The sequence below is a fragment of the Bombina bombina genome, chromosome 1 (assembly GCF_027579735.1).
Source record: "Bombina bombina isolate aBomBom1 chromosome 1, aBomBom1.pri, whole genome shotgun sequence".
NCBI classification, from domain to species: domain Eukaryota; kingdom Metazoa; phylum Chordata; class Amphibia; order Anura; family Bombinatoridae; genus Bombina; species Bombina bombina.
The window spans coordinates 873,493,769-873,520,637 of record NC_069499.1 but is presented as its reverse complement, the minus strand read 5'-3'; the positions used below and the strand labels follow the sequence as shown (position 1 = coordinate 873,520,637).

At 37.1% G+C, this 26,869-nt stretch overlaps 1 protein-coding gene across 1 annotated transcript; it reads left to right on the top strand.

Annotated features, from left to right (window-relative positions):
- The first annotated feature begins 18,354 nt into the window (after positions 1-18,354).
- LOC128640314 (chymotrypsinogen A-like) lies at positions 18,355-24,143 on the top strand. The gene is made up of 7 exons (XM_053692807.1): positions 18,355-18,406; positions 18,516-18,619; positions 19,665-19,744; positions 21,248-21,326; positions 21,954-22,134; positions 23,615-23,748; positions 23,953-24,143. The coding sequence occupies exons 1-7, from the start codon at positions 18,355-18,357 to the stop codon at positions 24,112-24,114; spliced, it is 792 nt and encodes a 263-aa protein (XP_053548782.1). The 3' UTR covers positions 24,115-24,143.
- The last annotated feature ends 2,726 nt before the right edge of the window (positions 24,144-26,869 follow it).

The window sequence follows — 26,869 nt, the reverse complement described above, 5'->3', positions numbered from 1 at the left end:
GTTGCTGTCTGATCCTATGTATTAACATGATGTATTATGACATGTAGATTATAGTAAGTTAATAGGTTACACCTGGCATTACTCCAGAATATGTTACAGCTGATGTTGTTGTTTTTAACTTTACACTAGGCACTCACGGCTTAGCGTCCAGTTGCCATGGTAACACATGTGATGTTTACGTCACGTGACGCTGTGCAACTTCCGGTTTGCGGTCGTGATTGCCGACCAGAGGTTAGATTAGCAGGGGTATATTGGAGGGTACGTTTTTGTAAATTTGTATGCTTATTTTGAAAACTGGGGTAACTTCGAAAAGTCAATAAATACGGTTGTATTTTTTTGGATACAAGAGTAGACCCTGTGAGTGACTCCTTCAACCGCACTATATAAATATATATGTATAGGCATTATGTGGTAGTTTCATGGCTGTTCTATGGGAGTTACCTGTACTTTGAAACATCGCTGTGAATTTCTAATTTTAAAACAACTATCCTCCATATTAGTGTCACCTACATTTCAGTCGCAAGAAATCTACTGAATATACAGTGAAACAATTTGCATATGCATTATTTGAAATTTTACTACAAAGAAACCATTTTTTGTTTTAGCGAACGCAGTCACTCTTGTGTAAATATACTTTGAATACATGCTTCCCCCCTGCCGAATTCCAAGATCACTGGTAATGTTGGGAAACTTTTGCCAAAACTGTGATCCCTATTCTTTCCTATGAAAAGAACATCACCACTAGTTACTTATACACAACCGCCACCATGTTAATTAACTCACATTCGGCTAGATTACCAGTCTTGCGTTAGGGTTAAAAAGCAGCATTGAGAGGTCCCAAAGCTGCTTTTTAACGCCCGCTGGTTTTACGAGTCTGGCAGGTACAGGCTCACCGCTCACTTTTTCTCCGTGACTCGAGCATACCGCAAATCCCCAAACGTCAATTGCGTATCCTATCTTTTTAATGGGATTTTCCTAACGCCAGTATTACGAGTCTTGGAGAAAGTGATCGGTAGACCCTCTCCTGTCAAGACTCCTACTGCATTTAAAAGTCAGTAGTTAAGAGTTTTATGGGCTAACGCCGTAACATAAAACTCTTAATTAAAGTGCTAAAAAGTACACTAACACCCATAAACTACCTATTAACCCCTAAACCGAGGCTCCCCCCCATCGCAAACAGTTAACTAAAGTTTTTAACCCCTAATCTGCCGACCAGACATCGCCGCCACTTAAAAAAATATATTAACCCCTAAACCGCCACACTCCCGCCTCGCAAACACTAGTTAAATTTTATTAACCCCTAATCTGCCGTCCCTAACATTGCTGACACCTACCTACATTTATTAAGCCCTAATCTGCCGACCCCAAAGTCGCTGCCACTATATTAAATGTATTAACCCCTAAACCTAAGTCTAACCCTAACCCCCCTAACTTAAATATAATTTTAATAAAACGAAAAAAAATTACTACAATTAAATAAATTATTCCTATTTAAAACTAAATACTTACCTATAAAATAAACCCTAAGATAGCTACAATATAACTAATAGTTACATTGTAGCTATCTCAGTGTTTATTTTTATTTTACAGGCAACTTTGTATTTATTTTAACTAGGTACAATAGTTATTAAATAGTTATTAACTATTTAATAACTACCTAGTTAAAATAAAGACACATTTACCTGTAAAATAAACCCTAACCTAAGTTACAATTACACCTAACACTACACTATCATTAAATTAATTACCTAAACTAACTACAATTAAATACAATTAAATTAAATAAACTAAAGTACAAAAAACCCACACTAAATTACAAAAAAATAATAAAATAATTACAATTTTTTAAACTAATTACACCTAATCTAATCCCCCTAATAAAATAAAAAAGCCCCCCAAAATAATAAAAAGCCCTACCCTATACTAAATTACAAATATCCCTTAAAAGGGCCTTTTGCGGGGCATTGCCTCAAAGTAATCAGCTCTTTTACCTGTAAGAAAAAATACAATACCCCCCCAACATTAAAACCCACCACCCACACACCCAACCCTACTCTAAAACCCACCCAATCCCCCCTTAATAAAACCTAACACTAACTCCTTGAAGATCACCCTACCTTGAGACATCTTCACCCAACCGGGCAGAAGTGGTCCTCCAGAGGGGCAGAAGTCTTCATCCGATCCGGGCAGAAGAGGACCTAAAGACGGGCAGAAGTCTTCATCCAGGCGGCATCTTCTATCTTCATCCGGAGCAGAGCAGGTCCATCTTCAAGCCAGCCGACGCGGAGCATCCTCTTCCAACGACATCCAAATGAAGAATGAAGGTTCCTTTAAATGACGTCATCCAAGATGGCGTCCCTTGAATTCCGATTGGCTGATAAGATTCTATCAGCCAATCGGAATTAAGGTAGGAAAAATCAACATTGGCGGCAGCAGATTAGGGGTTAATAAATATAATGTAGGTGTCGGCGATGTTGGGGGCGGCAGATTAGGGGTTCATAAGTATAACGTAGGGTTCAGCGATGTTGGGGGCAGCAGATTAGGGGTTTATTAGTATAATGTAGGTGGCGGCGGTGTCCGGAGTGGCAGATTAGGGGTTAATAATATAATGTAGGTGTCAGCTATATCGGGGACGGCAGATTAGGGGTTAATAAGTGTAAGATTAGGGGTGTTTAGACTCGGGGTTCATGCTAGGGTGTTAGGTGTAGACATAAATATGTTTCCCCATAGGAATCAATGGGGCTGCGTTAGGAGCTGAACACTGCTTTTTTGCAGGTGTTAGATTTTTTTTCAGCCGGCTCTGCCCCATTGATTCCTATGGGGAAATCGTGCACGAGCACGTTTAGCCAGCTCACCGCTGACTTAAGCAGCGCTGGTATTGAGGTGAGATGTGGAGCTAAATTCTGCTCTACGCTCACCTTTTTGCAGCTAACGCAGGGTGTAAAAAAACCCGTAATACCAGTGTTGTCTGTAGGTGAGCGGTGAGCTGAAACTGCTTGTTAGCACCGCATAGCTTCTAACGCAAAACTCGTAATCTAGGTGATTGATTTTTTACTGCCCACATATGCACCGGTTATAGTTAATTGCTGGTTTTGATTGACGGGGCTGTCCTAGTTATTTTCACTTTTGTCAAAACAACAAAGTCACTTTATATACAAAGTTAACAGGGGGTTGCTATACTACACACAATAATTTAAATAAAAGAAATATTCTGATATCTGATCCAAAAGGAAAATCAAAGCTCCTCTTCTTAAGGTGCTGGATAACCAACATGTATCTACAAGGTAAAAACAAAAGGGTCGCCTCATGGTGTAGACTATGTGAATTATGAAACAAATAAAAAAATTCCTAATGGGTGCACTGACAAGTGAGATGGCACTATATAGATGAATATTACAAATAGACAGGCTGGATGTTACAGCCACCACCTGGCTGAAGCTCCCGGCAGAAAACTCCAGGGGAATTCTTCCTTAGACATGAGAGTCTCCAATATCCGACCACAGGCAATCAGGAAAAATCTAGGAGTTACTTTCCACAAACAGTGCGCTGAAACTTGATACAAGTACTAAGAACTTTAATAGAACATCAGTGTATGGCTGATCTGTTTAAAAACATGCAACGCGTTTCTCATCTCAAAGACGAGCCATTTCATCAGGCAACATCAAAACTAAGGACTAAATGCCTGAGATCAGTTCTGCCAAATAACTTTCTGCTGGTACTCCAGAAGTAGATCCTAATATTGTAAAATGTATCTCATCTCCTGGTGTCAGTGTTAGAAAGGCCTCCATAGATCATGGAAGATCTTACAAGACAAGCTGCGGGACTCTGATAAGTCCACTTACTAAAGCTTTTGAATAAACTGATGAAGCCGTTAATTGATTGTTTCTTTGATCCTATTATAATTTTGCAGTTAGGCTCAAAGGCCAAAATGGCTTCTTTTTGGTGATGCATTTGTTATCTGAATTCTTATATTAACATATTTTCATCCCTGAATAAAACAAAATCATTTAGATAAAAATAATTTTTGTACCCTAATAGAATCTTTGACAAAGTTTGGGGTTGCCTTCCGGAGCAATCCTATAAAACCTATAGACCACATTACCATTACCAATTCCAAAATGCTAGACAATTACAGGATAAAACCTCTAACTTTCAATTCTTCCTATCATGCTCATGACCATGGCAGTCTAGAGAATCAAAGAGCTAAGACAAAATCGAGACCATCTCAAAGTAACATTTCCAATTCCTTACACAAATTTCCCCCCATCTTTAATAGGAGGCAGAATATCACATTTTATAGACAATTAGACTTTTATTACCACAGATCAGTGAATTTCAAACACAGATTCAGTTGTTCTACTACACTTTGTATTAACTCCCTTTTCCAAGCCCAACATCCATAGACGCAGAAATTAAAAAAAAAACTTTTTTACATAAATGCCACAAAACCAGCCTTATACAATTTGGGCCGTTTTTGTAAGCAATATTGTTTTGGTAAAAAGGAAAAAACATAATTTATGTAAGAACTTACCTGATAAATTAATTTCTTTCATATTGGCAAGAGTCCATGAGCTAGTGACGTATGGGATATACAATCCTACCAGGAGGGGCAAAGTTTCCCAAACCTCAAAATGCCTATAAATACACCCCTCACCACACCTACAATTCAGTTTAACGAATAGCCAAGTAGTGGGGTAATAAAGAAAGGAGTAAAAAGTATCAACAAAGGAATTTGGAAATAATTGTGCTTTATACAAAAAATCAGAGTCCATGAGGTAGTGATGTATGGGATATCAATACCCAAGATGTAGAACTCCACGCAAGAGTCACTAGAGAGGGAGGGATAAAATAAAAAACAGCCATTTTCCGCTGAAAAAATAATCCACAACCCAAATTATAAGTTTATTCTTTTAATGACAAGAAAAACTTAAAACATCAGCAGAAGAATCAAACTGAAACAGCTGCCTGAAGAACTTTTCTACCAAAAACTGCTTGAAGAAGCAAATGCATCAAAATGGTAGAATTTAGTAAATGTATGCAAAGAGGACCAAGTTGCTGCTTTGCAAATCTCATCAACTGAAGCTTCATTCTTAAAAGCCCACGAAGTGGAAACTGATCTAGTAGAATGAGCTGTAATTCTCTGCGGCGAGGTCTTACCCGACTTCAAATAAGCTGAATTAATCAAAAGCTTTAACCAAGGAGCCAAGGAAATAGCAGAAGCCTTCTGACCTTTCCTAGCACCTGAAAATAAAACAAATAGACTAGAAGTCTTCCTGAAATCTTTAGTAGCTTCAACATAATATTTCAAAGCTCTTACCACATCCAAAGAATGCAAGGATCTTTCCAAAGAATTCTTAGGATTAGGACACAAGGAAGGGACAACAATTTCACTACTAATGTTGTTAGAATTCACAACCTTAGGTAAAAATTGAAATGAAGTCCGCAAAACCGCCTTATCCTGACGAAAAATCAGAAAAGGAGATTCACAAGAAAGAGCAGAAAGCTCAGAAACTCTTCTAGCAGAAGAGATAGCTAAAAAGAAAGTAGTTTAATGTCCAAAGAATGCATGGGCTCAAATGGAGGAGCCTGTAACGCCTTCAAAACCAAATTAAGACTCCAAGGAGGAGAAATTGATTTAATGACAGGCTTAATACGAACTAAAGCCTGTAAAAAACAGGGAATATCAGGAAGTTTAGCAATCTTTCTGTGAAATAAAACAGAAAGAGCAGAGATTTGTCCCTTCAAGGAACTTGCTGAAAAACCTTTATCCAAACCATCCTGAAGAAACTGTAAAATTCTTGGAATTCTAAAAGAATGCCAAGAGAATTTATGAGAAGAACACCATGAAATGTAAGTCTTCCAAACTCGATAATAAATCTTTCTAGAGACAGATTTACAAGCTTGTAACGTAGTATTAATCACTTAGTCAGAGAAACCTCTATGACTTAGCACTAAGCGTTCAATTTCCATACCTTCAAATTTAATGATTTGAGATCCTGATGGAAAAATGGACCTTGAGACAGTAGGTCCGGCCTTAACGGAAGTGGCCAAGGTTTGCAACTGGACATCCGAACAAGATCCGCTTACCAAAATCTGTGTGGCTAAGCTGGAGCCACCAGCAACACAAACGATTGTTCCATGATGATTTTGGAGATCAATTTTGGAAGAAGAAATAGAGGTGGAAAGATGTAAGCAGGTTGATAACACCATGGAAGTGTCAGCGCATCCACTGCTTCCGCCTGAACATCCCTGGACCTGGACAGGTATCTGGGAAGTTTCTTGTTTAGATGAGAGGCCATCAGATTTATCTCTGGAAGACCCCACATCTGAACAATCTGAGAAAACACATCTGGATGGAGAGACCACTCCAACGGATGTAAAGTCTGACAGCTGAGATAATCCGCCTCCCAATTGTCTACACCTGGGAGATGCACCGCAGAGATTAGACAGGAGCTGGATTCCCCCCAAGCAAGTATCCGAGATACTTCTTTCATGACTTGGGGACTGTGAGTCCCACCCTGATGATTGACATATGCCACAGTTGTGATATTGTCTGTCTCAAAGCAAATGAACGGCTCTCTCTTCAACAGAGGCCAAAACTGAAGAGCTCTGAGAATTGCACGGAGTTCTAAAATATTGATTGGTAATCTCGCCTCTTGAGATATCCAAACCCCTTGTGCTGTCAGAGATCCCCAAACAGCTCCCCAACCTGAAAGACTTGCATCTGTAGTTATCACAGTCCAGGTTGGCCGAACAAAAGAAGCCCCTTGAACTAAACACTGGTGATTTAACCACCACGTCAGAGAGTGTCGAACATTCAATATTAATTGTGATATATTTGTATAATCCCTGCACCATTGATTCAGCATACAAAGCTGGAGAGGTCTCATGTGAAAACGGGTAAAAGGAATCGCGTCCGATGCTGCAGTCATGAGGCCTAAAACTTCCATGCACATAGCCACTGAAGGGAATGCCTGAGACTGAAGGTGCTGACAGGCTGCAACCAATTTCAAATGTCTCTTGTCTGTTAGAGGCAGAGTCATGGACACGGAATCTATCTGGAAACCTAAAAAGGTGACTCTTGTCTGAGGAATCAAGAAACTTTTTGGTAAATTGATCCTCCAACCATGTTTTTGAAGAAACAACACTAGTTGATTTGTGTGAGATTCTGCAGAACGTAAAGACTGAGCTAGTACCAAGATATTGTCCAAATAAGGAAACACCACAATACGCTGTTCTCTGATTAAAGAGAGTAGGGCACCTAGAACCTTTGAAAAGATTATTGGAGCTGTTGCTAGGTCAAATGGAAGAGCAACAAATTGGTAATGCTTGTCTAGAAAAGAGAATCTCAGGAACTGATAATGTTCTGGATGAATCAGAATATGAAGGTATGCAAGTCTATTGTGGACATATAATGTCCTAGCTGAACAAAAGGCAGAATAGTCCTTATAGTCACCATCTTGAAAGTTGGTACTCTTACATAACGATTCAAAATTTTCAGATCCAGAACTGGTCTGAATAAATTTTCCTTCTTTGGGACAATGAATAGATTTGAATAAAACCCCAGACCTTGTTCCTGAAAAGGAACCGGCATGATTACCCCTGAAAACTCCAGGTCTGAAACACACTTCAGGAAAGCCTGAGCTTTTACTGGATTTGCTGGGATGCGTGAGAGAAAAAATCTTCTCACAGGAGGTCTTACTCTGAATCCTATTCAATACCCTTGAGAGACAATGCTCTGAATCCATTGATTTTGGACAGAATTTATCCAAATATCTTTGAAAAACCTTAATCTACTCCTTACCAGCTGAGCTGGAATGAGGGCCGCACCTTCATGCGGACTTAGGGGCTGACTTTGGTTTCTTAAATGGCTTGGATTTATTCCAATTTGAGGAAGGCTTCCAATTGGAAACAGATTCCTTGGGGGAAGGATTAGAATTTTGTTTCTTATTTTGACGAAAGGAACGAAAACAGTTAGAAGCCTTATATTTACCCTTAGGTTTTTTATCCTGATGCAGAAAAACTCCCTTTCCCCCAGTAACAATTGAAATAATAGAATCCAACTGAGAACTAAATAAATTATTACCTTGGAAAGAAAGAGATAGTAATCTAGACTGACAAAAATGGCATCACAAATAAAATGATTAGCATATTGCAGTAAGCGAATAATGCTAGATATGTCAGAATCCAATTCTTGTTGCTCTAAATTTTCCAACCAAAAAGTTGATGCAGCCAAAGAAATTGCAGGTCTGAGAAGATGTCCTGAATATAAATAGGCTTTCCTTAGATAAGATTCAAGCTTCCTATCTAAAGGATCCTTAAAGGAATTACTATATTCCATGGGAATAGTGGTACGTTTAGCAAAAGTAGAAATAGCCCCATCAACTTTGGGGACTTTTCCCCAAAACTCTATAGAAATTGCTGGTAAAGGATACAATTTTTTAAACCTTGAAGAAGGAATAAAAGAAGTACCTGGCTTATTCCATTCCTTAAAAATCATATCAGAAATAGCATCAGGATTAGGAAAAACCTCTCGAGTAACCACAGGAGGTTTAAAAATAGCATTTAAACGTTTACTAGACTTAACGTCAAGTGGACTGGTTTCCTCAATATCCAAAGTAATTAACACTTCTTTTAATAAAGAATGAATATACCCCATTTTAAATAAATAAGTAGATTTGTCAGTGTCAATATCTGAGGAAGGATCTTCTGTATCAGATAGATCCTCATCAGAGGAGGATAAATCATTATGTTGTCGGTCATTAGATATTTCATCAACTGAGTGAGAAGTTTTAAAAGACCTTTTACGTTTATTAGAAGGTGGAAATGCAGACAAAGCCTTCTGAATAGAATCAGTAACAAATTCTTTAAAACTCATAGGTATATCATGTACATTAGAAGTTGAAGGAACTGCAACTGGCAATGTACTATTACTGATGGACACATTATCTGCATGTAAAAGTTTATCATGACAACTATTACAAATGACATTCGGAGATATAATTTCCACAATCTTACAACAAATGCACTTAGCTTTGGTAGAACCAATGTCAGGCAGCAAAGTTCCAACAGATACTTCTGAGGCAGGATCAGATTGAGACATCTTGCAAAATGGAAAAGAAAAAACAACATATAAAGCAAAATGATCAATTTCCTTATATGACAGTTTCAGGAATGGGAAAAAATGCAAATAGCATAGCCCTCTGACATAGAAAAAGGCAAGAGGCAAACAGCAATGGGGTATTAAATTAATGAAAAATTTGGCGCCAAGTATGATGCACAACGTAACTGAAATTTTTTTGGCACCAACAATATCCGGAAATGACACACTTGCGTCACTAACGACACAACCGTGTGTAAGACTTTGCCGTTAACTACGACGCCGGAAATGACGAACTTGCATCAAAGGACGTACTTTTCATGCCAAAAATGATGCAATAAAGTCTAGCATTTGGCGCACCCGCGGGCCTAGTACTGCCCCCAATTTTCAAGAAAAAATTGTAGTCAATTTGAAAAAAAGACTAAACTCCAGGTAAGAAAAATATTTCTTAATATGTTTATTTTCCCTAAATATGAAACTGACAGTCTGCATAAGGAAATACATGAACCTGACTCATGGCAAATATAAGTACAATACATATATTTAGAACTTTATATAAATGCATAAAGTGCCAAACCATAGCTGGGGTGTCTTAAGAAATATAAAACATACTTACCGAAAGACACCCATCCACATATAGCAGATAGCCAAACTAGTACTGAAACAGTTATCAGTAGAGGTAATGGTATATGAGAGTATATCGTCGATCTGAAAAGGGAGGTAGGAGATGAATCTCTACGACCGATAACAGAGAACCTATGAAATAGATCTCCCGTGAGGAAAACCATTGCATTCAATAGGGGATACTCCCTTCACATCCCTCTGACATTCGCTGTACTCTGAGAGGAATCGGGCTTCAAAATGGTGAGAAGCTCATGTCAACGTAGAAATCTTAGCACAAACTTTACTTCACCACCTCCATAGGAGGCAAAGTTTGTAAAACTGAATTGTGGGTGTGGTGAGGGGTGTATTTATAGGCATTTTGAGGTTTGGGAAACTTTGCCCCTCCTGGTAGGATTGTATATCCCATATGTCACTAGCTCATGGACTCTTGCCAATTACATGAAAGAAAATGGACAATTATGTCCAGTTATTAAGTTAAGATCTTTCAATTTTATATCACTTATCAACATTTCAAAACCAAAGGTATTCACCTTTTTTAAAGAAAGCCAAATTAGATTTAACCAAAGCTTATTTAAAGTGAGAGTCTAGTCAAAATTAAACTTTCATGATACAGATAGGGCATGCAATTTTTTAAAAAAACTTTCCAATTTACTTTTATCATCAAATTTTGTTTGCTCTCTTGGTATTCTTTTTTTGAATGCTAAACCTTGGCAGGCTCATATGCTAAGTTCTAAGTCTTTGAAAGACAACTCTTATCTCAGTTTTTTAGAGCTAGGCAGCTCTAGTTCCTGTGTGACATATAGATAACATTGTGCTCACTATCGTTGAGTTAATTATAAGTCAGCATTGATTGGTTAACATGCAAGTCTGTCAAAAGTATTGAAATAAGAGGTCAGTCTGCAGAGACTTAGATACAATGTAATCACAGAGGCATAAAGATACAAACTGTGTTGGGCATGTGAAACTGGGGAATGGATAATAAAGGGATTATCTATCTTTTACAACAGTACAAATTCTGTAGTAGACTGTCCCTTTAACCCCATAGTGACCAGACAATTTTTCAATTTTCTTACCTTTAAGGACCAGGGCTGTTTTTACATTTTTGCGGTATTTGTGTTTAGCTGTAATTTCCATCTTACTCATTTACTGTACCCACACATATTATATACTGTTTTTCTCGCCATTAAATGGAATTTCTAAAGATACCATTATTTTTATCATAACTTATATTTTACTATAAAAAATAGTAAAATATAACAAATTTAAAAAAAACACACTTTTTCGAACTTTGACCCCCAAAATCTCTTAGACATCTACAACCACCAAAAAACACGCATGCTAAATAGTTGTTTCAAATTTTGTCCTGAGTTTAGAAATATTCAATGTTCTTGTTTTTTTTTTGCAAGTTATAGGGCAATAAGTACAAGTAGCACTTTGTTATTTCCAACTCATTTTTTTTTTCTCAAAATTAGCGAAAGTTACATTTTAACATTGATATATGTCAGGAATCGATGAATAAACCTTCACATGTATATATTTTTTAAAAGAAGAGAACCTAAGTTATTAAACTTGGAGTATTTTGACTCTTTTCATGCAACCATTTACTACCAATCTATGCTAAACTTAAAAAAAAAAGTGGCGATTTTTTGACACAAATAGCAATTTAAGAATATATGTACTGAGATCTTTAAGAGTTACTGCCAAAGAACACCCCAATATGTGTTCAGCAACATATGCCAAGTACAGTGATACCACCCATGTATAAGTGTGTTGGGTTCTCTGGGGGCTAAAAGACCTTAATTTTAGGGGGCGCATTCCAGTTTTCCAACTTGGAATTTTCACATCTGGTCATCATGCACCCATGTCCTATTTGGGACATTTTTTAAGCCGGTTAATGTAATTTACCCCCATCAAACCATATATTTTTGAAAAGTAGACACCCTATGAATTTTAAAATGCTGGTATTTTAACAATTTCCATGCACTAATTCAACCACCACTCTTTGTCAAACTTTTGGGTAAACATTTTTTGTGTTATTTTTCACACACATTGTAATTTAGGCATATATTTTCAGTTTCTGTTATGTGTTACTGTCAAAGAACACCTCAATATGTGTTCAACAACATCTCCTGAGTACAGTGATACCACCCATGTATAGGTGTGTCGGGTCTTCTGGGGGCTAAAAGGCCTTATTTTTAGGGGGTGCATTCCAGTTTTCCAACTTGGAATTTTCACATCAGGTCATCATGCACCCTTGTCCTATTTGGGACATTTTTGAAGCCAACCAATGTAATTTACCCCCATCAAACCATGTATTTTTTGAAAAGTAGACACCCTCAGGGTATTCGAAATGCTGGTATTTTAACACTTTCCATGCACTAATTCAACCACCAGTCTTTGTCAAACCTATGGGGAGTAATTTTTTGTGTTATTTTTTCACACACATTGTAATTTAGGCATGGATTTGCAGTTCCTGCTATGTGTTACTGCCAAACAATACCCCAATATGTGTTCAGCAACATGAGTACAATGATACCACCCATGTATAGGTGCTGTTTTTTGGGGGGGCTAAAATGCCTTATTTTCAGGGGGTGCATTCCAGTTTTTCACATCTGGTCATCAAGCACCTGTGTCCTATTTGGGGCATTTTTGAAGCCAGCCTGTGTAATTTACCCCCTCAACTATATATTTTTAAAAAGTAGACACCCACCAAAGTTTTGGGTAGTCATTTGTGTTATTTTTTCACACACATTGTACTTTAGGCATAGTTTCTCAGTTCCTGTTATGTGTTACTGCCAAAGAACACCCTAATATGTGTTCAGCAACATCTTTTGAGTATAGTGATACCACCCACGTATAGTTGTGTCGGGTCTTCTGGGGCTTAAAGGCCTTATTTTTAGGGGGTGCATTCCAGTTTTCCAACTTGGAATTTTCACATCTGTCATCATGCACCCATGTCCTATTTGGGATATTTTTGAAGACAGCCAATGTAATTTACCCCCTCCCCCCCCCCCCCAAACCATATATTTTTGAAAAGTAGACACCCTATTAAATTTAAAATGCTGGTATTTTAACACTTTCCATGCACTAATTCAACCATCAGTCTTTGCCAAACTTTTGGGTAGTCATTTTTTTGTTATTTTTTCACACACATTGTACTTTAGGCATGGATTCTCAGTTCCTGTTATGTGTTCAGCAGCATCTCCTGAGTACAGTGATGCCACCTATGCATAGGTTTGTTGGGTTGTTTGGGGATGCAATGCCAAACTTCTGACGTGTTTGTGATTTATTTTCACATTTAACATATCTTCTTTGCCTATCTTCTTTTTGGGGGCCTTTTAACATACCCCAATTTATTTGCTTGCCATGAACGTGCATTTATTTGAAAAGTTGACACCCCAATGTATTGTATATGGAATGTTTTGATGCCTTTGATGCAACTGTTTTAGCCAATAAAAATTGAGAATATATGTGGTGGTAAGTTTTTTATTTTTACACACACATTCATTTTTGACTGTGATTTAGGAGAGCCTGTTGTAAGTTATTGCAAGAAAACACTCCAGGTTGTTTTCTGAAAGTCCTCCTCAGTGCACCAATTTTAGAACTTATAACAATAGAACAGTAAAATTGAAAAGTCTGGCACAGTAAAACCAAACAAACAAACTCAGTAACAGTAAACGTAACCAAACCCCCGCCCCCCAAAAACCCAATGGCAAATGTAAAAAAAAAATAAAATTGGACCAGTGTGTAATACCACTTGAAGCAGTCCCCAATGCAGAGTCTAGGCTCTCTTCCATCACCTCCTGGGGAGCAGGTGCATCTTGGTACAAAATCCAAAATTCCTGAAATTATCTGGAGCTGAAACTGTAAAAAAGTCAGTTTCATTCTGGGGTTTGATTTTTTGAACAACAAAAAGTGTTGTGAGTTGCAATCTGCATTAAGTAAATTGCAACCTTTTTGTACCAAGCCCTTGTCTTCTGCATAATTAGGTAGGGCTGCAGCAGCTGATCTGCCAGATCAACCCCTCCCATATGCGGTTATAAGCCTTGATGTACACTGGCTTACTTTTGCTCTCAGCTCTGCCACGTACAGAGACCTTCACAGTCCTTTCATTGTGGATGGTGGTAAGAAGGTACACTTCCTTCTTGTCTCTGTACTTAACTGCCAACAGCTCCTCTTGGCGCAGAGCTGAGGTCTCCCCCCTATGTAGCCGGGTGCATGCAAGTTGTCCTGGGAAACCTGGGCGGTTCTTTCTAATTGTACCGCAAACTAATGTATTAAAATAATACAGTAGCTTGAACAAAAGGACACTTGCATAAAAATTGTCTAGATACAAGTGGTACCCTTTGTTCATCAGGGGTAATATCAGGTCCCAGACAATCTTGCCACTGGTTCCCATATGTTCTGGGCAACCTGGAGGGTCAAGGTGGATATCCTTTCCCTCGTACACCCTGAAGGCCTGAGTATACCCACAGAGCTTATACACCTTTACACCATACCTGGAGCGCTTGGAAGGAATATACTGCTTGAATTCCAACCTTCCCTTATACTTAATCAGGGTTTCATCCATGCATATATTCCTTCCAGGTGTATAAGCCTCTGCAAACCTGGCAGAAATGTGGGTAATCAGGGGGTGGATTATATACATCCTGTCAAACTGGGGATGCTCCCTAGGGGGGCACAGGGTGTTGTTGCTGAAGTGCATGAGATGTAGAATCATTTCATACACCTTCCTCGACAGACACTGGGAGAAAATGGGGGTAGAGCAGATGGGGCTACTGCTCCAGTAGGAGCAGATGGAGGGTTTCTTTATGATGCACATCAGCATAGTAATTTTTTAAATTCTGGCACATCAATAGGGACCCAGTGCTGCTTTGCCAAAAAGAGTCAGGCTTTGCAGTATGGAACTGATGGGCATATAAGTTAGTTTGGGCGACAATGTTCCCCAATACATCATCGCCCAGAAACACCTCCATAAACTGTTGGGGGCTAAATCCTGCGATATCCACATTGATGCCAGGATTTGCATTGAAGGGTGGGAGCAACACGTCTCCTTCTGGCAGGGGAGCTAGCAGCCACAGATACATCACTATCAGTTGACACTGTATCTAGTGATGTATCTGAGCACCTGGCAGGGTCACTATTACGGTCTAAGTCAGGCATAGAGGCGTCTGGTTCTGACGCAAGGATGTCATATGCCTCCTCAGCATTATGTGTCCTCTGTGACATGATCACACTCACTTTATTTAGTGATCTGTCACACAAAAAAATTACTAAAAAAAATTAACACACAATTTTAATTTATATTAACTAAAACTAGCTAAATGGCTCTGAAAAGAGCCTTTGGGGCATATTTATCAAGCTCCGTACGATCGGGTTGATTGACACCCCCCTGCTGGCGGCCTATTGGCCGCAAGTCTGCAGGGGGCGGTGTTGCACCAGTAGCTCTTGTAATGCTGCTGGTGCAATGCTGAATACGGCGAGCGTATTGCTCGCCGTATTCAGCGAGGTCTGTCGGACTTGATCCGCACTGTGGGATCAGGTCTGACAGACCTTGATAAATAGAGGCCTTTGTCTCTCACAAAAAAATACTAAAAAATAATTAACCTCTAAAAAATGCACAGAGAACAAAAAACTGCTGCTGTGCAAGAGCCAGTGATTTATAGTGATCACTGGCAAGATAAGGGTTAATGGCTCTAAAAAGGGCCTTTGGGTCTCACAAGTTTTTACAAATGTTTACTAAAGCTAGCTAGATGGCTCTGAAAAGTGCCTTTGGGTCTCACAAAAAAAACTACTAAAAATAATGAACCCCTAAAAAAATGCACAGAGAGCAAAAAAGTGCTGCTGTGTAAGATCCAGTAATTAGTGATCACTGGCAAGCTAGGGGTTAATGGCTCTGAAAAGAACCTTTGGGTCACAATTTTTTACAAATATTTTAATAGCTAATTCTCTCTCCCTAAACACAGATCTCTCTCTCTCTCTCTCTCTCTCTCTCTCACACACTCACTAAAATACAAGTGAGGAGAGGGAGGGAGATCCACACTGGTCAGAATCAATATTTACTAATATTGACATGATCAGAGAAATGGAATTATTTATTATTATACATTTAATTATAGGGGCAAGCTCAGATTGGATGACCCTAGACTGCCCCTATGATGAGGCAGGCTAGGGACACCCCCAGAAGCCCCATGATGCACTGCCTTTACAAAGGCAGCTCCGTCTTTGAAGCCACATGGGGGATGGGGGGAGCTATATGGGGCTTTTATGTGTATAAAAATATATATATATATTTTTATTTTTTTATTTTTTTATTATAACTTACTGAGTGCCTCGATCCCTCGAGGCACTCAGCACACAGTCAGAACATCAGAAGCCTGCCCATTGGCTTCCGATGCTCTGCTACACTGCCAGGCTCCACATGTAGCAAAACCAGAAGTGATTGCTTCTGGGGAGCAATTAAAACGGGGCCTGGCAGTCAGGAACAGTATTGCAGGATGCCTCAACATCGAGGCATCGTTGCAATACTGTTTGAGCGCCTGGATGCGATCTTGATCACTTCCAGCACTCAGATTACCCAAGTACGTGCCAGGCACAACCTTGGTCCTTAACGACCGCTTTTTGTAGGACGTGCCTGGCACGTCCTCGGTTGCTAACAGGTTAACAGTCCCAATCACCCCAATCATATAAAAGGCATCTCTGATTACAATGGAAAGATGCAAAGAAAATTAGATTCTCATGCAAACCCACTCCCTCACCTTTCCAGGTTTTTTACTAGATACAACTTCAGCCTCTCTGAGCTTCCCCTCCAACAATATAAAGAATATAAAAAAGGAAATTGCTTGTTCCCTTTGCAAACCTTCCATTTCTCTCGCAAATTTAACTCACGTAATATTATTATCATTTATTTGTATAGCACAACAAAATTGCATAGTGCTAATCACCTCCTATTCAGGCTATATTTCCTGCTCCTCTTCTACCCGTGGTAAAACTGACATTACCCCATGGGCTGTGGATAAAACCTTATGTAAGATCATACATCAGGCTTTACCTGGGTAATCCTAGTATTACCCAAACGCTTCTGGATAAAGTTACATGCTTGATTAAAGTTAATCACAGCGCTCAGCTGAACGCAGCGCTCATAACAGCTACAGAACCTAATCTCTAAGCACACATATATACAGTGCACTGTAATTCCACCATCTTCACTATTTTTTTGCCTCTACCTGGGGGGGGTTCAAGGGTGGCGCCATGCTGATCCTCTGGCATCCACCCTAAGTGAACCTTGGGGAATGAGGTTGCCTGATGAAACGGACTTGCATGTCTGAGAAACGCGTTGCATGTTTTATTAACCTGACTGAATAAAAGGTTTTACTTTTATTTGGTGCAGTTTTCTCTCTAAAACCTCAGATTGATTCATATTCATAGAGATTACTTTTAACCCTTCCAACTGAGTGGAGCCCAGATTGTCTGCCAAACACAAGAGGCCAGCCAGCCCTGCACTGAGAGGGATTCTGATTGCCTGTGAAGCCCAGGTGGCTATTTACAATAATTGTTTCTCATCTCCACAGTAGAACAACTACGGGTTATGTACAAGCATTCCATCTTAAAGAGACAGTGAAGTCAAAATTAAACTTTTGTTATTTAGATAAAACATACAATGGTAAACAACTTTCCAATGTATTTCTATTAGATGAAAGATAGAGATATATAAAGGAAAAGAGAGTTATCATTTGTGAATACAATGCACCTATAGATAATAAAAAGGATTAAGGGGTCGGTAACAATTGTTTAGATAAATGCTTCTAATGATCTTTTTTACAAAAATTAAACATTAAAGTCTATGGGAAGTTTTTCTAAAGAATTTTGACCAACCACCAAGGCGTCTATTTATATATGTGCGGACAGACATGATTCGCTATAGGGAATCATGTCCGCCGCACATTGATAAATTCTGACAGCATACGCTGTCGGCATTTATCATTGCACCACCAATCATTGCTATACGCCGCCTCAACTCCTGAGGCCTGCGAGCCATTCAGCCCTTGTTAAATAGACCCCCAAATGTCTAATTGTGTATGCTCTACCATAATAGGGCCAACCACAATCCTTTAGAAACAAATGATCAAATGACTTATCTACAAAATTCCCTATAGAATTTATTGTTGTTTTTTTGTTGAAAACTATTAGATAAGATTGTGATCAGCCCCATAATAAGTAAACAGATAAAAGCATATAATGAGCTAGGATGGTGAAAAGCATAGAGATACTGACACTGAAAAAAGAGCATTGTAAGTTCATCCTGTTCAATGCAGTTAATATTTTAAATATATGTATTTCACAGTTCATGCTGATATTCCCTTAATCCTGCAAATATATTTGTCTGTTCATGTTGCATAAAAACTGTGTTCATGGCTCACCTGCATTGTAACTACATACTGATTAACTTATTGTAAGATATAACTCACTAACATCTGTGTTTATCATATTCATCCTCACTGATAACAGTGTATAACTTCTGGTCTTATCAGTAAGGCTCTAAATATAGTGTTCAGTTCTGATTGGCTACCTGAGTATATATATACTGTAGTGAGATGTAGCTATTTCACTTGCTTTGGAAGTGAGGAAGAATGGCTCTCCTTTGGCTCTTATCTTGTGTTGCCCTTCTTGGGAGCGCCTATGGTAGGTTCAAGTAATTTCTTTCTTTTTTTCTATGTGCTTTGTTGTCTCCCTTGTCTCTACCTATGATGGCTGCACTCAAATCATGACCGGTAACTTTATTGCTTTTCAGGCTGTGGTGTCCCCGCCATCCAGCCTGTTCTTTCTGGATATTCCAGAATTGTGAATGGTGAGAATGCTATCTCTGGGTCGTGGCCATGGCAAGTGTCTCTGCAGGTCAGTTGTGATGTCTAATAAGCTACTTATAGCTGAGAAATATACAAATAGCTATGTTCTCTTTCAAAATTACTGTAAGATTTGTGTTAAATTGATTTATAGGAATAGGAAAGTTAAAATTAAATTTACATTATTAAGATAGAGCATATCATTTTTAAATGTAGTTTATTTTCAATTGTGCTTTGTTCTCTTAGTATCCCTTGTTGAAAAAAAATATGCATATACTCTACACTAGTGGGAGCTAGCTGCTGATTGGTGCCTGCACACATTTGTCTCTTGTGATTGGCTTACTAGATATATTCAACTAGCTGCCAGTGTTTCTTCAGCAAAGAATAACAAGAGAATGAAAGAAATTTGATAATAGAAGTAAATTGTAAAGTTGATTAAAATTGTAAGTTCTATTCAAACAATGAAAGAAAATGTAGGGATTTCCTGTCCCTTTAATTAATTGATGTGAGACAGAATTATATTATTGAATGCATTTTGCTTTCTTAATTGTGTTATGTATATGGAAGGAAAACTCCAAGAATTCTATTCTGTTTAGGAGAAAGTATATTATATTTTTTTGGGGGGGAAGAGTATGCTCAACAATAATAATGTTATTATCGGCAAATACTAATATATATTTAGATCTAAAGTTTTGGGGTGCGTATACAGGGCACCTACTATGGGGTGATTCTAGAGCTTGAAAAATTGGGGATGTTAACAAAGGTTGGCACAAACTGGGTGGTACATACTGTATAGTGGTGACTAGCACTATTACCAGGCCCCTAAAAACGCCAATGCACCTACAGCAAATAATTGAGAGCTTGGATACCATCAGCAATACTACAATAAAGAAAAACTAACTTTTCCCTTGAGACATAATGTCAGAGTACTTCTCATCTTCTCGCTCATAACCTAGGAAATTTTTGTTTTATAAACTTATATGTAATCAGAGTTTCTTTTTTCAAAATAATTGACCATAATGAAGGAAAAATATATAATATAAAGATTCTGTATTTATTGATGATGATGATGATTTTCTTTTGTTTGATCACTTCAGGACAGCACTGGTTTCCACTTCTGCGGTGGTTCCCTGATCAACACCCTCTGGGTTGTCACTGCTGCTCACTGTGGTGTCACGTAAGTAACTCAGCTCATTTTTATTTGGCATCTGTATTTTTATGACATATACTTTTTTTTATATTTGGTTGGACACATTCATCTCACCCTCAGGATGCGAGGATGAAAATCTAAAATAATTATTCTTATTAGGTATTTTAAGAACATTTATGACAGCTCGCATCACAACCACAATATGGTGTAAATTAAAACCCATATTTTATTCTATATACTTTTGCATATTTTATAATGGATCAGATCTGTACTTCATATTTTTATGCAATATTTTGCTTATCTCTCTTTCTGTCTCGGTCACACACATTGAGAAGTGTTTTAAAAATGTAAAAGTGTTTTTGATGGTCTTCTACATATTTATAACACTTTATATAAGGTTGGCATCTACACTTTATTGTGATGTTGCAATGAAGGCCCAAAATCTATTTATTCTTTCTTACTAGTAGTCTTGAGAACCTATCTGACACATATGTCTCCTTCCTAAAATATCAGTGAAGGCCTATGTTAAAATAATGTCAGCATGGGCACATTCCATGTAAATGGACGTGAGGATGGAAATTAAATTATTTTTAAATTCTTGAACCGTCAATCAAATCAGCCTCACTCATGATTTATCAAGACAAAATTATTTAGATGGGATTCTAACAAAAATCAGATACATATATTGAAAATTAAATCCAGCTAAAAAAATGGAATGCCTGTTATTTATAACTGGTGTCTACACAGTAAATTTATATTAAATTAAAACATCTAAATAAAATATATATTTTTAACACTGAAGAGAAAACTAACTAGTTTTCCACCAAATATATTCCCCAGTATATTTAGTTTATAGCTGATAACACCATCTTATGAGGGTAATAAAGGTCCTGTAAATATTTTGGCAGATATTGGACATTAAATTTCCCTTTTAGCATAAAATTTAATGAACTATGTTAGCCTTTAATATGTTTCATATGAAACATAAATAAAATGTCCCCAAAACTTTATGCTGTTTACTTTATTGTATCAGCCATTTTAGTAAAATCATTAAAACATATTATTTATAAAATTTCCCATAGATAAGGTGTCTTCTTGCACAAAACATTTTTGTCTAAAATATATTTTTCAGAATCTGAAGAATGAACTCCACAGAATAACAGTACAAGATGATTTATTTGTCCCTCTTGATCTATTATATATAATCAAAACACTAGATCCATGCATCTCCTTTCCATGAGTGTGTGCTCTTGACAAAACATGGAGATGTAAAAAGATCTGTATATTTTCAAAAAAATCAGTATTAGACTTGCAGTATCCTACCCATAATGTACAATTTATTTATTTCCAATGTATTTTTTGAGGATACATTTGAAACTATCTGCAATTTTGTTCATGGTTTAATGAAGTTTAATGTCTTCATCTTAAACTTTTTTTTATTTTTAATAACTTTGTTGACAAACTGGTTTTAAAACTACTTACTGCACTATACCTAATAAAACTAATTAAGACATATTATATTCCATGTAGAACCTCACACCGTGTCATTCTGGGTGAATATGATCGTTCTTCCTCTGCTGAGCCCATCCAAACCAAGACCATTTCCAGGGTAAAGACACAAACACTATGAGATCTGACACAAGGGGCATCATGTTATTTCTATAGTAGGGAAGGGCAAATATCTGTATTTTTGCATTAAATGGTAGAACCAATGTGCCCCCTTGTAATTCATTTTACCATTAAAATATCTCTAGAAGGTACAGTATGTTAATAACTAATTACTGAATTTTACCAGTAGAGCATCACATGTTGTGTAGTGTAATATTTGAATATTTAAACACAATACGCAATTACATTAAACATTGATTTCAATACACTTACATTGAAGTCTATAAGAATAGTGTTTATTTTGGAATATTCATACGCTGCACTGGATTAACAGAAAGGTAAGGGGAGCGTGCAAAGACAAATGTCAGACATTCAGCAAAACATTCCCCATTTATTAGAATAAAATGTGCAGAGCCATTTGCCATTCCATATTCATCAGCAGCTTTTGAGGTTAACAGTAATTGCATTAGATGATAGTATACATAAACATAACAATTTAAAGTGATGCTAAATGTAAGAAAAATTATGTTAAACATATTTCTAACAATTTGAAATCAAGTCTTTTTAATATTGTTAATAAACAAATTATAATGTCTGGTTTAATTTAGTGTTGTCTTTTTGACTCAAGGTTTTCAGACACCCTAACTACAGCTCATTCACCATCACCAATGACATCACTCTGATCAAACTCTCCAGTGCTGCCACACTCAACAGCCGCGTGTCTACTGTCTGTATCGCTGGATCCTCTTCTGTGTTTAATGGCGGAGAGCGATGTGTGACCACTGGATGGGGCTACGTTGATGCCTACTGTAAGTGAAACTTCAGCCTGTAAGCTAAAGATATTGATAGTGACCAAACAAGCAAGTTATTTTCAGTTTGCAATTGAGAATGTTAATGTAAAGAGTTTTTCATGTGAGTTATAAACCCAAAATATCTTAGAGAAAGAGAAAATGCAATAATGATTTAGGGCTAGATTGTGAGTGGAGCGCAAACGTTTGCACCCAAGTGATAATGGGTTTATCGTGAGGGTTTGCACTTGTCGGGTTTACCGCTCATATCACGAGTTGAAAGTAAACACGATTAATAGAGCGCAATAACGATTTACGCTAGAATGATTACCGCAACCTCAGAGCTCTGGTTAACTGTATGTATTGCAAAACAAAAAAGTCTCACAAAACACATCAAAAATACATTACAAAGTATAGTTACACTCATCTAATTAAATTATTTAAAAAAATATTGCACACAAAAGTTATAAAGGCTCAAAGTTATGAGGTCTCAGGTGTAAAAAAAAAGGCAGCCAAAGGGATTTATCATTGAGATAAATACATATAAATGTCTAAATATGTCTATGTATGTATTTATAAATGTCTATGTATGTGTACATATGTGTTTATGTATTTATATATGTATTTACAGACTTATATACACATATAAACACATAAATACATATGTATACATAGACATATATAAAAGTGCATTGGAGCCCTTTGCAGTTAAGTAGAGGAAAACGTAATTTTTTAAACTATTTATATTTAATTAATGTATTTGATGTAAATATTTCACATTCCAATGTTCTGCACATAGCGGAATATATTCTATGTATTACTAAATAGATATTCCTACATATATCTGTATATATCTATACCTATATATAGTCATGTGTATATATATATATATATATATATATATATATATGGATAGGTATAGATATATATTATATCAAAATGGCATCAGATATATGTAGAAATATTTATTTGTGAATAAATAGAACATATTCTGTCTGTTATGTGAAGAACATTGGAATGTGAAATATTTATATTTTCATTTCATGTTAATGCAAATGAGAATATATGTGTTTGTGCAAGAGTGGGGTGTTTTTTCCACTTTTTTCTCCATTAACTTCTATGGGGGAATACGTGAACGTGCACACAATATTCTAAATTTTGATTTTTGTGCATGTTGGGTTAGCACAAGAGCAAAAAGTTTACTTTCAGCTCACAATACGAGTGCAACCTGACGAGAGCAAAAATCTTACTTATAGCAAAATTAGCGCTCAAGCAGAATCGTTAATTTGCGCTCCACTCGTAATCTGTCCCTTAATGGGCAATCAGATATAGAGAAACAAAATTGATGACTATATGTATATATGTATTTGTTATGGAGTGAATATTTAAATTGGATATTTCAAAATCAATAAACCCGTATATGTATGTGGTATGCATAAGTAAATATATATGTTCACAGACTATACTAGCTGTTAAAGTTTGTCTAATTCTTTTCTTTTAGCAAAAATTACCCCAAGCAAACTGCAGCAGGTGTCTCTGCCTCTTCTCACCAACACTGACTGCCAGAGATACTGGGGAAGCCAGATCCTTAGCACCATGATTTGTGCCGGAGCCTCTGGTGCCTCCTCCTGCATGGTATGATTTACGCAGTTTTTGGACTGAGGAAAAGCTCTTTTGTACATTGACTATCAGTACCGCTAATTTCTTTAAGTCAGGATATTTCTCTTAATACCATCCTCTCCTTTAATGCAAATTAGATTTTCTTGGGTAAATTATTATCTTTTAGGGTTGTCTGTTGAGCCAGTAGAACAAACTTCTGTTTTCTTACACCTTCTTTAGGGTGACTCTGGTGGACCTCTTGTGTGCCAGAGGAATGGAGCTTGGACCTTGGCTGGTATTGTTTCCTGGGGAAGTTCTACCTGCTCTCCCTCATCTCCAGGAGTCTACGCTCGTGTCTCAGTTCTAAGATCCTGGTTGGATCAGATTGTTGCTGCTAATTAATTTCTCAATATCTGTGCCTATAATTTATCAATAAAATGAGTAATCTACAACTATGTGTAGTCTGCCTCTTCAATGTATTTCTTTCAGCACTGCTCATTTAATTTTGTCACTTGTCTCCTTCCAGGGCAGTTGCAAATATTTTGGCATCTTTGGCAAAGTTACATTTTGTTGGCACCACACGTTGCTCTCCTTCTTCTTTGTCTTACCCAAATCTTTTCATATGGCAAAACAGCCAATAAATAGCTATTTTTTATGTTTTATAGTAGATACAAAATAGATTGGTTATGTTAAGAAAGTAATCTCTTAGAAATGTGTCCCTGTAGCCTATTAAGTTCAGCATCATAAGAGTTATTGGACTAATGAGAAACATTTCTGCCTTAGGGTCCATTGATCAAAAGTTCTCCAACATGGAGAGAAATTATAGTGCAGAATTCACAGGGGCTAAAGTCACTGAAATTTCTAAGAAAAAGAGACTCCCATAGAAAGTAGTGAAGCTCTTTGGGATTGAGAATTACACAGGGGAAATTGAAGTTAACAGTGAAGCACCTGGTACTGATATAAAGTCTCGGTTTGGAACAAATACAAATTAAAGTGAAATGTTTTTAAGAAATTTAACTTTTCTGACAGTTAATTAAGTGCATTGTGGCTTTGAGCAAATTTCACCTGCATGCAGCTGGTGAGACAAATCTGTGAGACCAGCAGGTGTAAAATGCTTAGAGAATATCAAAAGAGTTGTGAGAAAGCTGCAGACATACCATGAGAACTCCTATGTTTATCCGGGGAACTTCCCTGTCCCTCCCACTTTCTGGAACTGTCAGGGTAATTTAATGCAGAACAAATACAAAGTGCAATGTATGATCCTAATGTGTTCAAGTTACACAGAAATTTTCAAAGCATAATCAGAATTTGTAAAATTACAATCCTAAATTCACTGTTTTATGCAGACTCTAAATGCAATAAAATACAAAATAGAAAGTGCAAATCTTAAATGTAATAAAAAACTTAAAGGCCAAATTCTAAATCTAAAATAAAATGCAAAGTATGAAATAATACTGTGTTGGATCCTATTACTATGCTATGTGTACTAAATATTATTAATCTACTTGTGGGTTCTCTCACACTAGTTTATTACACACCATCACCACGTCACTTATACACAATTCTAACTCACACTCACATTAGTTTTTTCACTCACCCCTATCTTAATGACAGATAACAATATTTAACAGTATTCACTCACACTACAGATGCCATTTTCAATGACCCTAACAATTTGTTATTGCCATCTAGTTAATAGTATTAACATCACATTCATTTGTATAGAGTCATTTAAGTGATTCACACTAACATTATGGGGATATTTATCAAAGCGTCAACTATGTTGCATTCGCGGGCGACAATATGCTCGCCTAACACTGGCAAACATTGCGGCCGCGGATCTGAATACGATCTCCATATTTATAAAAAAAGCCGTCAAAAACACGCGCACCAAGTACGGGGCGATGAGCATCGGACTTTTGTTAAGTCGTAATTCGTGTTTCTCCCAACTTTATTTATACCAACTAAACTGCCTATTAACTCTTAAACCGCCACCATCCCGCATCGCCGCCACTATAATAAACCTAATAACCCCTAATCTGCCGCTCCCGACATCACTGCCACTAATATAAATATTAACCCCTATTCCGCCGCTTCCCGACATCGCTGCCACTATATAAACCTATTAACCCCTAAATCTCTGGCCTACTAAAATTCTATTGGCTGATTTGAACAGCCACTAGAATTTCAGTAGCTCTCATCCTATTGGCTGATTTGAATTTAACACTCAAATCAGCCAATAGGAATGCAAGGGACACCATCTTGAATCACGCGACCATAAGAAGAGGAGCTCTGAATCGTATGTCATCAGGATGGACCAGCTCCACGCCGCAGGGATAAAGATAGAAGATGCCGCTTGGATGAAGACTTCTTCCGCCTGGATGGATGAAGACATCACCGCCTGGATGAAGACTTCTCTGCCTGGATGTCGGGACTTCAGAACTGTAAGTGGATCTTCTGGGTTAGTATTAGGATTTCTTTAAATTTTTTGGGTGGGTTTTTATTTTAGATTAGAGTTTGGGCTTGTAAAAGAGCTAAATGCCCTTTTAAGGACAATGCCCATCCAAATGCTCTTTCCAGGCCAATGGGTAGCTTATTTTTTTTTTTAGAGTTAGTTTTTTTTGGGGGGGTTGGTTGGGTGGTAATTTTTACTGTTGGGGGCCGTTTGTATTTTTTTTTACAGGTAAAAGCGCTGATATCTTTGGGGCTAGTTTTTTTTTAATTTTGGGGGCCCTTTTTTATTTTAATAGGGCTATTAGATTAGGTGTAATTTTTTTTATTTTGGATCATTTCGTTTGTTATTTTTCATAAGTTAGTGTTTGCTATTTTTTGTAACTTAATTTTTTTTGTAATTTAGTACTTTGTAATAATGTTTAATTATATATTTAAATAATTTTAGTAATGTTTTAATATGTAATTTAGTTTATTTAATTGGTAGTTTAATTTATTATTATTATTATTAGTATAATAGTTAGGGTAGGTTAATTTATAGTTTAAAATTAGTTTATTTTAATTCTACAGATAAGTTTTAATTTATTTTAAGATAGGGATCTTGTAATTTTAATTTAAAGTTAAGGGGTTGTTTGGTTTAGGGGTTAATAGCTTAATTTAGTTTTTGACGATGTGGGGGCAGACGGTTTAGGGGTTAATAGGTTTA